We start from the raw sequence: 14,358 nt of genomic DNA on the forward strand, positions 1-14,358 counted from the left end.
CATGCGGAGATTAAACGGACGACGCTGCTCACCTTTGGCCACTTCCCCACCAGGGACCCCAGGCTCTGCCCTTGCCCTGGCACCCCTTCTTCCCTCTGGCCTCATCACAGTAACACCCAACGAGCTGGGCGACCACCAGTGAAGCCCCACAGAGGAACCAGAGCTGCCTGTGCCGAGAGTGTCTCGCATTTCTGACCCCAGGGGGGAAGGCGTGGCCAGTGCTGCTGGGCCCTGGACCTCTCTGACCAAGGGCAGCAGCCTGGGCTCGCAGCCTCGACAGAAATCCATAACCTTGCCCACCTTACCTGCCGTAGATCTTTTCGTAATCAATTCTACTTATGACTAGTGACGGTAAATTAAATGTTCTTCTTAACTAAAACTTAGGTAAACGGAGTTAAAAAAAAAAAAAAAGTGGTGCAGAGTGGTGGCCGTTATCACGATGTTGTGAGATCTCAGGTGGATCTCTAGGCCAGGCAGACCCCTCTCTCAAACTCCGGACCCAAATACCCCGTGGCCTCCACGAAGGCTCCTGGCTGCCCAGGTACCACGTACATGGATCCCTGAGCCCTCTGCCTGCCCTCGTCCACTGAGTCACCAAGCCTTGGCTCTCCCTCTCCTAGTCCCCACGGTTCTATCAGCATTGACACCCCTCCCCCCCATGCTTCTCCTCTGTCTGCTTTGACCTGGTGTGTCTGACACCCCTTAGAACTGTGGCCCATGACCTTGGAAGCACAGTTTACCCTGTCACTCTCTGTGCAGACCCTCCAAAGGCTGTCAGTGAAGACCTGCCCTCTAGGACCTTGCCCTGCCTGGCTCCAAGGCCCAGGGACACTGCACACTGATGCTAGCCCTGCACGCCAGTCACATCAGTGTGGCACCTGGATCCCTGCTGCTTCACTCCTGCTTCCTTTGTCCTGAGTCCCCAGTGGCATCTAGAGCCACTGACTCAAGTAGTCCAGACTGTTGCTCCTGGACTTTTTGTTACACATGCCATCATATCTCCCTGCTTTCTGAGTCGGAATTTGTGTTATTCACGGCCAAAAATGAATGGGTGCATCACCCCCACACTGACTTCAGCATCCCTGCTGGTCCCTACCCAGCACCGTGACTGCCCAACCCCTACTCCAACACCCTGCCCCCCAGAAACCTCACCCAGCAAAGAGGTGCTGCTGAACCCATGCAACGAATGAATGGGTAAACACAGACCCAGCCTGAGGGGCTGGGATGTGGCTGCATGGCTGCAGACAGCAGGGAAGCCAGGCTGCTTGTCCCAAGCCCTCTGTGGAACCTGTGTACAGGCTGAGGTCCCCACTTCACAGAGCCTAAGGTACCACATTCCCACTTTCCTGCCACTCCCTTCCTGACCCTACAAATGCACAAAGTGAACAACACTTCTGGGAGTTTCTGCCCAAGAGCCTGGCCTGCTCCTAGCCTAGGGCTGCCATCTGTTACAGAAGGAGCCTGGGGAGCACTAGAGACTTTTTCTCCACGAGGCACGCTAAAAATAGAAGACCCCAAGGGTCCCCGCATGCCTGCCTCAGAGATGATTTGGGCTCCGACAAGTAGTTGCCCATGGGGTGGCAGAGCTGGGCTTGGGAACTCCTAGGCCCGATCCTGCCACCTTCTGACTGTGGGACTCTGACATGCTGAGACCACCGGAGACGGAGGAGTGGCAGTGCTGTGATCAGGGTGTGTGTGGGGTCGTCTCCCTGTTTAGTTCCCCTCATACCTGAACGCCTGGTTCTCGCGGTTGTTCTGGAGAGCGATGGTTTCCACTTCTGGACCCCCGTCCGCTATGAACCTGGCCAACTTTTCTGCAAGGTTCTTGGCCTCTTCGTCCTCTGGGGGTGAAACTTTAAGCAGGCTGTCAGTACTGAGCTCAACTCACCACACCCAACAGCCTAATTTCTGCTAAGAACCCCATGGGCAACAAGAGGGGTTTATTTTAGGAACAATGCAAAGAAAAACAGGCAAATGGGAATCAGATTACTGCATTGGGACCAAATACCAGAGTTAATATTACAATATATCTTGAGCCCCTGCCCCCACCCTGTCCCTTCCCACCCCACAGATCGTAGAATGTGAGTCTGGATTCAGGCCGGAGGGGAGACGGGAGCCCCACCTCAGTCTTTCTGTCAGGGGCTGCCCATCCAGGTCACACATGAAAGTGGGCCTGGCCCTCCTCTCCTGGGGAGAAGGTCAGGGCACAGGGCGGCAGGAGACAAAACATACCGACCTCTGTGGCCTGTGTTTCGCCTAAACATCATGCCCCTGCCACCCACCATAATCTGCCTGGGATTTTACCTCATGATGGCTGGAGATCAGCTAGCATCTCCCCCTCCCCTGATACTCATCCCATCCATCAGGAGCTCATCAGCGGATCCCTCCTGTCCTCTATTCCCCTCCCCAAGCGTCAGGCACATTCGTCTTTAGGTCCTCAGTGCCAGACAGACAGCAAAAGCCCGTTAACACTTATTTAAATGACCAAGAACCAACAGACAAGCACTCCATCCCTCTGCTCCCTATACATGCACAGAGCAGCGCCCTTGAACATAACAATAGCCTTGACCTTGGCCCTCAGACTCTTCCTCACCTCAGACCACTGGTGAAGAGGGCAATACCGTCCCCAGGGTGACCCCGGCTGCCTAAGAGGGCACAGAGTTGGGCCCTAGGCACCACCCCATGCACCAGAGCCTCCCAGAACCCCATTTCCATATGGTTTGTCCACACACCTCCCCAGAACCTCCCACCCCCTCACCCACTTACCTTTCTGAGAGGATGCCTGCAACTTCTGTGCCTCCTTTCTTATCTCAGCCACCTTCTTTCTGTAGTAGAGGAATTCCCTGCTATTCTTATCATGTAAAAACCTGGAGAGAAGTTTCGCAAAACAGACAGGAAGGTGAGCAGCAGGGATGGGCTGACCCAAGCAGCTTCTGAAGAATGCTGTGCAAAAGCAAGCTGGTGGGGTGCCTGGGTGGCTCAGTCAGTGAAGCGTCTGCCTTCGGCTCAGGTCATGATCCCAGCATTCTGGAATCGAGCCCCGCACGGGGCTCCCTGCTCAGCAGGGAGTCTGTCTCTCCCTTTCCCTCTGCCCCTCTGCCCACTTGTGCTCTCTCTCTCAAATAAATAAAATATTAAAAACAAAACAAAACAAAAGCAAGCTGGTGAGCAGAGACACCTTGTTGGGGTCTAAGACTAAGCCTCTGTACCACACTGGAGCCACACCTAACCCTCTGGTGCGGGTTAGAAAGCACTTGGAAACGCAGACCAGTATCTGGCCCGCACAAGCAAGTGCCCCAGCCCCGACAAGCCTCAGTAACCAGCGGGGTTTTACAAGAACACATGTACTGCTGTGTGACAAGCACATTAAGCAGTGGTGGCCTTCCCCTCCCAGAAATACTTACGAAAACGCCGGGTTATCCTTGTAGTTCTCCATAGCTACTTTTTCTAACTCGGGGCCTCCTTCTGCCACAAAGCGGGCCAATTTCTCTATCACTTTCCGAGTCTCGGCTCCCTCTGGGGGTGAAACTTTAAGGAGGCTGTCAGTACTGGGGTTCAACTCACACACCCCACAGTCAACAGGCACACTCTCTCTATGGACCACAACGACAGAGGGGTGGGGGAGAAGAGGATGAAATGCGGGAGATTGTCGGGTGTCCTGGGTCCAAGCACAAAGCACTGTGACGAGGGGGTAAGCAGTCTAAACAGTCTTCGTGAGACACACTGGCCGGGAGAGAAGTGTAGGAGTGTAGTCTGGGAGACCAAGTCAATTCCCAGGCTGGAAGGGAGATGTCAGAAAACATAGCCAGTCTCCCCTTCTTTTCTGAAATACTTAGTTCTTTTTATTTACCAGGGTTCAGTTTAACATATTGGTTTCCTGTTACCCTTCAAAGATGACAAAATCCTTTTTAAAGTATCATTACAAACTCTGACTTAAACACATCGAGTGAGTTTCAATCCATTTTAAACATATAAAGTGGGTTTCAATCCATTGCAATTGTCATCACAGAAGCTCAAATGTCCCCTCTGTGGCTGGTACAGCCTCTTCAACCTGGCTCCCAAGGCCTTTGGGCCTGACCCCAGGAGTCTCTGATGGCCTCCTGGCTATCTGCTGGGACAGGGTGCTCCAGGATCATCTCATATACTTCCTGACCAGACCTAGAGCCAGCCATTTCTCCAAGAAGTCCTGGTGTCCATGAGGGAGAAAGTGTGTTTCCAGACCACGATCTGGGTGCCAGGGGGCGCTCACTGCAACAGGCTTAATCGTTACCTCAGGGCCTTTACAGTGAACAGAGCTACAGAAATGTTCTTTTTGTATTTGTATTAGCCTTCCCTCTGATCCGCGTGGAACTTGCTTTTTTATTTCATTGCTGGCCTGTTCCTGAGGCATCTGTAGGCCAATTTACGGTTCATGTCCCTTTTATGAGAACCCCCTGGAGAAATTTCTCCCTGCCACTGCCTAGGAATGTTCACTGCTCTCAGCAACAAGGCTAGACACTGAAGCTGCAGCCAAACTTATTTCCCTTGTTGCTTTGGCTGCCAGGAAGCTGGGGGATAGGAGGTCAGGGACCTGTGGCCTGAGGAGGACTCTGAAGAGGTCGTAGGGACTTTCTGTAGCCACCTTTCCCCCTAGCCTACACTCTTCCTGAGTGCCTGGCAATGACCCTGACTTGCTTGCCATTTACAAAGGTGCTTTTCTGAGGCCATGTCAATAGCAGGCCATAAGAGGCCTCAATGACCTCAAAACACTCACAGCCCCCTGTAAGGCATCACTTCCCAGTAGGGTAGTGTCAGAGCTGCCGTGATACCTCAGGAAACAGCTCCCTCCCTGGCTCCATCCTGACAGAGGTTGGCCATTGATCTGCTCAGATGCATGGCCATAAGCCAGCACACTCAATGAGAGTAACAAGTCTGAAGGTTGTCGCAGCATAACTATATGTTACTTCAATCCACCCTCACCATCAGGGTGACAGGACTGTGTCAGCCGGTCTGGGGCAGAGATGGCCCAGGCCTCCACATGGTTCAGGAGGCACTGAGGCCTTGTTCTGAATGCAGATGGGAGTTAGATACAGCGGGAATGCTGCCACCGCCACCTCCACCCTCCTATACTATAGGACCTGGACTGGTTTTCCAAGAAAAATGACCATCCTTCCCCTGGGCAGGAGAGCATGCCCTCCAACCTGTGGGCTTGTACCTCTGGCCCAAACTGGTGGGGACAATAACCCGCAATGGGAAGAGGCGCTTCTGGTTCTCAAAGGGCTCAGAAAGTGTGCACCCAGACAGGGGAGCCGTGGAAGCTCCCCCTCTCGTGTTGGGACAAGGAGAGATACAAGTGAATGCTCCTCTGAGAATGCCCCTGCCCTGGCTGGAGACCGGCCCACACAGGTGAAGGATGGTTCCCACGGCTCCCAGGACAAAGTCCACAAGTCTGTAGCCCCTCCACATTTCCCTTTCACTGCTCCCCACCCCCTTTCTTCACTCGACCCCAACCCTGGAGGGTCCCATGCTGGCCCTTGGCTCAGCCTGGAGGGCTGGCAGCCCCTCACCACTAGCCACACTTTCCCCGATGACCATGGGTCCCACCCATGAAGCTGGAGGGGCGCTGGTCAAAGGAAGGTGGCAGCTCCCGCACCCTACCTTTGATCTCCAGCCACTGCTCGTAGTCTTCCTCCTCATCCTCATCAGGAGACTGGAAGACACTTGGGCGGCTGGCCACAGGCAGCTGCTTGGCATGCACATAGTTCTTCACCTGGCCCGGTGGGCTGCTGATGAGAGGGGGCCTCTTTCCGGTGCGGGGGAGTACTCGAGTGGGGGCACTGGGCGTGCTAGGTGGGGCATCTTGGGATAGAAAGAAAGACACCCATGCTCAAGGTCTGAGATGCACATTTCCCCATCTTCTCACCATGCTGCGTGAGTGCATTAAGCAGGGCTGAGTCCTTGGCTTTCAGCATGGTGACTGGCAGGGGTGGGTATTCAGAGAGGATGCCATCCTCATTTTATAGAGGAGGACACTAAGGCTCAGAGAGGAAAGACTTGTCACGGTCACCCAGCCTGAAGAAGAAAGACTGGGCTCTGCAGGTAGCGGCTCTGGCAGAAGACTCCCTAACATTTGCGCCCAAAGCCCAGGGATGTGCCAGCTCTTCTGGATGGAGCCTGAGCTTATAACCATTCCCCTTGACTGTCGGTGGCAAGCTGGAGACAGCCTATTCGGGGCTTTTCAAACACAGCTCCTGGCCTAAGATCCTGCAGTGAAGGGCTGACACAGTCCTTCCTCCCCCTCTATGGGTGAATTTGGTCTTAGGTTAACTTTCTTAGCTGTTTCCTAGAGACACTGACAAGACTAAAAGTCAGCTGTTTTGCCAGCAACTTTCTTACATTAAAAGTAAGCTGACTGAGGGGCGTCTGGGTGGTTCAGTCGGTTAATCATCTGACTCTTGATTTGGCTCAGGTCATGACCTCAGGGTTGTGAGATCCACCACCACTACTGGCTCCTTGCTCACCCGGGAGTCTGCTTAAGATTCCATCTCCCTCTGCCCCACTCCCACCCATGCACATGCTCTAAAATAAATAAATAATCTTTTTTAAAAAACAAAATTAAGCTGGGGTGCCTGGGTGGCTCAGTCAGTTAATAATCTGCCTTTGGCTCAGGTCATGATCTCAGGGTCCTGGGATAGAGCCCCGAGTCGGGCTCCCTGCTTGGCCTCTCCCTCAGACCTTCCCCCCGACTTGTGCACGCACACGTAGGCATTCTCTCTCTCCCCCTCTCTCTCTGAAATACATAAAATTTTTAAAAAATTAAGCTGATTGGTAAACTGCACAACCATAGATAGGGGTGGACTCCCTGCAGTGAGGGATTCTCGCACCTCACATGGCCCATGGACCTCCCATGGGCCACGTGGCCCTCCCACCTATGGATGGGGTCCCATCCCTCGAACCCTGCTCTAACCCACGCTGTGGTCCCACAGCCCTGGTGTTGGTTTGTAACCCTCCAGGGAGCTTCCCTGGTGTAATCTGAAACTGACCCCCGTACTCAGAGAGCAGGGAGAGACCAATGAAAAAGGCAGGCCACTCCAGGTTGGTAAGCAGCAGTTGTAATAAACAAAAGGAACTTCACATGAGGCTTGTCTTGGGCGGCAGCAAAATGAATGGATCCCTGCACCTGCCTGCCAAATCTTAAAAGTGTACGGACACCTTAAGTGGGTTCAGTCACATATACTCACAGATGTTCTCATTACATCACTACCTCAAGGCTATGTGCTTGGAGTAGCTTCTGGGAACAGGAAGGACAAGGGGAGCCCACATTTCAAGCACAGGGGAGGGGGCAAGGAGCCTCTGAGTGCCAGCCAGGGTCCAGCTGACCAGTCAACTGGTGGGCACATCTTTTCGATGACATTCCCCAACACCCGGGGCATGTTTAGTCAGGCCCCTACCCCCTGGACTAAAACCTGGCTTCTCTGTCTCTGCTCCTATGGGGTAAGCACCTTGAAGGCTGGGTCTGTGCTCCCCCCTGATCATTTACTGTAGGGATGAACAGAATTCATCCCAATCAATGTAGGATGAGAGGAATAAGTCTGAGTCGGGACCTGCTATTTCTGTGACGCCCAGAGACCCCCAGAGGAGAGAGCCAGCAGGGCGAGCCCCAGCAGAGGGAGGCTCAGGAAGAGGGTGACAGCACTCACCTGTGCTGGTCTGCGCCTTCTGCAACTTCAGAAACTGCTGCAAGAAGCTGCCATCATTAGCAAACTTGTTGGAAACGGAAGAGTTGTGTGCATTCGCAATTCTAGACCCGAGACAGAGGACAGAGAGGGTGAGCCACAAGAGCAGGGGCAGGGGCCTGCCTCGCCCATCTCAGCCCCACACCCACCCCACGTTCTCACCTAGTGGGACCCAAAACCCTCCCCCAAAGATGTCTCGGGACTACTGAGTGCACAGAGCAGCTTTCGTAGTAAAATGGAATAATGTGGTGCTAGTCAAAGCAATAGTGTCTACATTGATGTTATCGCTACCTGTATATCGACCCTCCAGGTTCACACAGTATCTCCAACAAGACAGCTCAGAAGCACCTGCTCCCCCTGCACCTGCATACTTGTTAACTAACCATCTGGGCTGTTACTGGCTCCCATGTCTGTCTTCTCAGCTAGATATGAGATTTCCAAGGCAGGGCCTATGTGTCTATACCCACGTGTGACTGCAGTTCCGGGCCTGAGCCAGTCAGAGCCTCTGTGGTGCACAGCAAAACACCCAAAGCAATCTCTTGGGAGAAGAATTAAAGGGGGATTTTATATTCTTATTATTTTTACACACTCTTTTGTTTGCAAAAGGTATGTTTAAATATTTATTTTCAACAAGTCAGCACTAAAGCAAACCCAGGGGCCCAAATGTTTAATTCAAATTCAGTTTTCCTGATCATAAAAGCAATAGAGGTTTACCATGGAGAAAATAGGTACACAGAAAAATAGAAAGCAAAGGGAAACATCCAAAAGAGTCTCTTTCCCTCAGAACAGCCACTACTAACTCTTTGGTCTATTTCTTTGATGTGTCCCCTAACTTAGAAACAGAAGGAAATAAGGCTATGATCACAGTATATATCCTACTTCTTCCATTTTCTACTATAACATACCCTCCTGCCCCAAACCTCAGAAATTCCTCCTATATACTGCTTTCAAGGCCATACAACACTCCCAATTTTGTCATTAATTACAACTATTATATATTTATATGCCGTAATTACTATATATTACACATCGTATTATTATAATAATTATTAGTTATTGTTATACTGACACATCCAATAATTGGTAAGGGCTCAGGGAGCCCACAGGCCTAGCCTTTTTCCTTTAAAATTAGGTATTATTCTTCTAAAAATTCTAAAAATCTAGAAAGTGTTATTCTTCTAAAAATCTGTTGTAATGAACTAAAAATGGAAACAACCTAATCAACAAATAGCACTAGTTAAATATATCACAGGACTTCCATAGGGCAGATGGAGCAGCCCTGAAAACTTAAAATTTGAAAGATAAAGCAGTAAAGTACAACATTAAAAGAAAAACAAAAAAAAGCAGGATATAAAACAACATCTACAGGGGTAGTTAAGCATCCAACTCTTGATTTCTGCTCAGGTCATGATCTCAGGGTTGTGAGATCGAGCCCAGCATCGGGCTCTGCACTGAGCATGGAGCCTGCTTAAGATTCTCTCTCTCTCCCTCCCCATTTCCCTCTTCCCCTCCAGCCCCCACACCAAAGAAAACCAAACTACAGTATGGCCCTATTTATGTCAAAAAAATATTTGAATTAAAAATTGTTAGGGGTGCCTAGGTGGCTCAGTTGGTTAAGCGTCTGCCTACGGATCAGGGCGTGATCCCAGAGTCCTGGAATCGAGCCCCACATTGGGCTCTCTGGTCAGCCAGGAGCCTGCTTCTCCCCTACCTGCCACCCCCCCGCTTGAGCTTGCTCTCTCCCCCTCTTTCTGTGTCAAATTAAAAAAAAAAAATTGTTAGAAAAAAACATCAAGGGGCATCTGGGTGGCCCAGTCGGTTAAGCGTCTGCCTTCGGCTCACATGGGGGGGGGGCCCCGCTCGGCAGGGAATCTGCTTCTCCCTCTGCCCCTCCCCCATGCTCATGTTCTCTCACCCTCACGCTCATACTCTCTCTCATAAATAAAATCTTAAAAAAAAAAAAAGGAAAGAAACAAGAAAAAACCATCAAAATGCAAACAGTACTGTCTCTGGGTTGTAGGGTTATAACTGCCTTGTTTTCCTCTCCTTTATTTTCCATGAAGTCTACTACATATATGTAGAGTTGTGTGTGTGTGTGTGTTTTTTTTAAGATTTATTTATTTTTTAGAGAGAGAGAAAGAGAGCCCATGCAAGCACAGCACGGAGAGGCAGAAGGAGAGGGAGAGAGTGTCTCAAGTGGACTCCATGCCAAGCATGGAGCCTGACGTGGGGCTAGATCCTGACCTGGGGCTCAATCCCGACCGAGGTCACGAATGACCTGAGCCAAAACCAAGAGTTGGACGCTCAAATGACCGAGCCACCCATGCGCCCCTGTGAAGTTTTTTGTGTTTTTTTTTCATACAAAAGAGAAGATTCTGCTGACCCTGGCCTTGTCCTCATACTATGAGTATCTCCCTCAAGAGGGATGAAAAGAAGGTGGGGACAATGGACGACAGGAAAACACCCTGGGGCAGCAGCAAGCAGCAAACGAATCCCACTTGAAAACCACCCGTTAACACATGGTAAGGGATATTATGCAGCCTTTAAAAATCCTGGCTCCTGACAAACAGATAAACAAAACACAGCCCATCCACACAATATTATTTGCCGTAAAAAGGAATGAAGTCCTGACGCAGGCTAAAAAGTGATGATCCTTCAAAGCATCCTGTCCAGTGAAAGAAGCCAGACACAAAAGGCCAAATGTTATATAAAATATCTAGGATAGATTAACCCACAAAGACGGTAAATTAGCGGGTGGGCCTGGGTGGCTCAGTTGGTTAAGCGTCTCCCAGGGTCCTGGGATCAAGCCCCGCATGGGGCTCCCTGCTCAGTGGGGAGTCTGCTTCTCCCTCTCCCTCTGCCCTCCCTCTCTGCTTGTGCTCTGTCTCTCGCTTTCTCTCTCTCAAATAAATAAAATCTTAAAAAACAAACAAACAAAAAAGGGCAGTAAATTAGGGGCTGCCAGGGGCTGGGAAAGGAGGAAATAGGCAGTGAATGCAAATGGGTACTGGGTTTTCTTTTGGGATGATACAAATGTTCTAGAACTAGATATTGGTGATGGTTGCATGACATTGCGAATATGCCAAAAAATCACTGAAATGTATAGTTTAAAAGATCAATTCCATGGCATATTATTTATATCTAAATAAAAATAAAACTTAAAAACTATGATGGTTCTAAAGAGTTGCAATGCAGAGAAGAACTTTTCTTTTAAAAAGTTGAGGGGGAAGTAGCACGTGAAATGGATCATAACTTTGTGAAACAAAGCAAAGACACGGAAGGGGACTATAACAAAATGGTTGTCTTAAGGCAACTTGAATGTTTATTTCTTCAATGAAAAATTCTAACACTTGTTATTCTATGGTTTTACAATTAAGAAAATAACCTTATTTCCAAAACTGCCTGTATTATGCACCCACCCACCTGATGCTCCCTTTCAGCTGCCTGATCCTGGTGCTAGGATCCAGCTGCTTCCAGGAGACCCACTTGGAAGCATGTCTATAGATCCTTCCCAACTTGTGCAAGTCCTTCCATAACCTTAGGGCAAGAGCCCACAAGCCCACTGACTGACAGATCACTCCATATCCAGTCTCCACGTTCATGAATGCCTTGGAGATCCCAGGCTCTGGGTTCCCATAAGAATAAGGTCTAAGTCCTGCCCTCAATGACATGCCACAGACTCTTAGAAAAGGTGGGAGCAGGGCGCCTGGGTAGCACAGCGGTTAAGCGTCTGCCTTCGGCTCAGGGCGTGATCCCGGCGTTGTGGGATCGAGCCCCACATCAGGCTCCTCTGCTATGGGCCTGCTTCTTCCTCTCCCACTCCCCCTGCTTGTGTTCCCTCTCTCGCTGGCTGTCTCTATCTCTGTCGAATGAATAAATAAATAAAACCTTTAAAAAAAAAGAAAAGAAAAGAAAAGGTGGGAGCTGGGACAGCTCTGTAGAGGGTTTAACATATTCTATGGTTCAGACCCCAGAGGAAGGAGCCTGTCTCTCTGACTGTCAATCTCCAGCCCGATTTTCTTAGATCTTGTCATCCTAATCACACCATTCCTGTTCAAAATTCTTGGGTGCCCTGAGCAAGACAGGCAGGAGGAAACCCAGCCTGATCTACCTCCTGCTTGGCTCTGAAACAACCCCTTTGATGCAATGGCTTGAGCCACCTGACACAGGGGCTCTCTACCCCTCCTGCCTTCTGCTGGATAGGCCTTTCCCTCCTTCCTCAGTGGGCTGGCTCTGAGAACGCAGAGCCTCTGCTCGGCCCCCACAGTGGCTGCAGCACCAGGGAACACACTGCTTCATGTTACCCACTGGTAGCTCTGAGGGTAGAACTGGCACCCCCTTTGTTAATAGACCGTGAGCCCCATAAGGGTAGAGATGAGAGTCTGGGATTTTGTTCTGTGCCACATCCCTGGTCCCTAGCCCACAGCTGGTCAGCAGTAAATAACTGGTGAATAAAGGTAGGCCATCCTCTGAGCTCACACATCCCTCGTTTCTCTCTTGCTACCTGAGCCTCCTGAAAGAGAGTAACTGTGACACTCCTTGCATCATCAGGTTATGGCCAGGTGCAAGAATATCCTGACTCCTCTTGAATATAAAACACTCTGCCGGTAACCCTCTAAGACCCCAGCCCAGCTGCAAGGGGACACTTACTCGCCAGGATGTGGGGGCTGAGGGCTGATGACCACCTGATTCTGCTTGGCTTTCTGCTCCATTTTGGCTTCAATTTCACGTTTCTTCTGAGCAATGAGCTCTTCCTGGTGAAGGATGTTCATGTTCATTTTTCCAGACTTGGGAGGAGCAACCCCAAACCACCGGTTAGCCTTTCCTGAGGAGAAAAAAGCATATCAGAAATCGTCTTTGCTCCATAAACATGTCCAGTGACTGCTACAGGAGCAGCCCAGTTGCTGCTGCCTATACCAACTGACATTCAAATGTCTATTTCTCCATTTATTCCATGAATATTTACTGAGCTAATATACCAGGTGCTCTGCTCAACCAGAGAAGGGATCTCTACCAATGTGGGTCTCACCTTGGGACAAGAAGGCAATAGACTCACACCCAAAAAGTAGCTGCAAAATTTTAATAAGAGCTCTTTGCTAGAAACCAAAAAAGGGCTGAGAAGAATAATAGAGACCTACACAGCTAGGGCAGTCAGAAAATAACTGTTAGAAGAGAAGACATTTAAGCTGAAACCAGAAAGATAAAGAGCCAGCCTCCTGAAAAGCCGCATGGAGAGCTATCTGGGAAGAATAAAGAGCAGTTCCAAAAACCTAAGGTAAAAAAAAGCCTAGTATATGCAAGGACCAGCAAGGGCCCAGTGTGGCCAGAGTGGACTGTTCCAGGAATGGAGGTGGAAGTACAAGATAGGAGTCTAGGTTTCACTTTAAGGGCTCTAGGGAGTAACAGAGGAGTATTAAGCTGACAAACAGTATTTTAGAGATCATTCTGACTATTAATTGGAGAGAGAGCATGGTAGCAGCAAGGAGACCAACAAGGAGGCTTGGATGGTGTCTTGGAGGATGATGGTGTCTTCAGATGAGGGTGGGAAGTGTGGAGATGCAGAAGACACTCAAAAGTTCCCCCATGGGACTCAGAATAAAATCCAAATTCTGAAAGTTGATTTTCAGAGCCCTGTCAGAAAAGACTTCCCTCCTCACTTCCACTTCATTCTTGACATTCTTCAAAATGACAAGCCCATCGCACCCAAAAGACTTTGCACTGGCTCCATCCCAGTGGAGTGTGTCACTCCTCAGCTTTTCTGCGTGGAAAGCTCTGGCCTCCAGGCCTTCCCATAGCTGGCATCTTCTCATCTCAAATGTCTTCTGCTCGAAAAGGCCTTCCTTCACCACCCAATATCAGCAGCCTCCACCCCCATTCTCTCACATCATTATAACCTGTGTCTCTGTAAATATTTCCACTAGGTGCATTGTCTGACGGCCCAGTAGAAAATAACCCTCAGAATGGCAGGCCCGTTTTGTATTATCACTGCATCCCCAGCACCTAGCATAGTGTCTAGCACACAGTATTTGCTGAATGGGTGAATGCATCCCAGTTGGGGGGGGGGGGCGCTAGGGTTGGAAGAGAGGGAAGGGCAAGACCTGTGGTAAAGCGGGGGCTCAAAAGACCGAGAAAGTGTGTGTAGAGAGAGAGTCCTAGATCAGTTCGAAAAAGCAGCTTCTTCAGAAAGCGGACACAGGCCAGACCACGGCTGCTACGAACAGAGGGGAGCAGGACAGCCCAAGGTTGCTGCTGTTTCGGGGAGCAGAGCTCTGAACAGTCCTGAAGGCGATTACTTGGGAAAGGGAGAGCACGGCCGACCCAGGGGCGGCCTTTACGGAATACCGGGCGCCCACAGCAAACCCGGCGGTGGGCGCAGCAACTGGGTCTGGGGTCTCGGGACACGGGGAAGATGCAGAAGCCGCCGCTTCGGGACAACCTAGGGGCTGAGGCGAGGGGCCGGTGGGTCGGGGCAGACCCGATGGGAGAACAAAACGGCGACGCATACCCCCGCGGACCCAGACGGGCGCTTCAGGGGAGGCGGGGGCTGTTACCTGCAACATCCCGGTTGTCCATCTTGAGACTCATCCAATCCCACAATGCTCCGGTTCCACTTGAGAAGGCTTCTTATATGGCGCATGGCCTG

At 50.5% G+C, this 14,358-nt stretch overlaps 1 protein-coding gene across 1 annotated transcript in view; it reads right to left on the reverse strand.

The window, feature by feature from the left end:
- The window catches only part of SUGP1 (SURP and G-patch domain containing 1), a 30,312-nt gene extending 15,984 nt beyond the window's left edge, over positions 1-14,328 (reverse strand). Inside the window, exons 1-7 of the mRNA XM_026500604.4 lie at positions 14,267-14,328; positions 12,366-12,540; positions 7,680-7,780; positions 5,638-5,838; positions 3,405-3,528; positions 2,767-2,867; positions 1,730-1,853 (exon numbers count right to left, since the gene is read on the reverse strand). Coding sequence (XP_026356389.1) covers positions 1,730-1,853; positions 2,767-2,867; positions 3,405-3,528; positions 5,638-5,838; positions 7,680-7,780; positions 12,366-12,540; positions 14,267-14,300 — 860 coding nt within the window. The 5' untranslated portion in view covers positions 14,301-14,328. The remainder of the gene's footprint in view (positions 1-1,729; positions 1,854-2,766; positions 2,868-3,404; positions 3,529-5,637; positions 5,839-7,679; positions 7,781-12,365; positions 12,541-14,266) is intronic.
- Between the last annotated feature and the right edge of the window lie 30 nt (positions 14,329-14,358).

The sequence above is a fragment of the Ursus arctos genome, unplaced genomic scaffold, assembly GCF_023065955.2.
Source record: "Ursus arctos isolate Adak ecotype North America unplaced genomic scaffold, UrsArc2.0 scaffold_14, whole genome shotgun sequence".
Lineage (NCBI taxonomy): Eukaryota > Metazoa > Chordata > Mammalia > Carnivora > Ursidae > Ursus > Ursus arctos.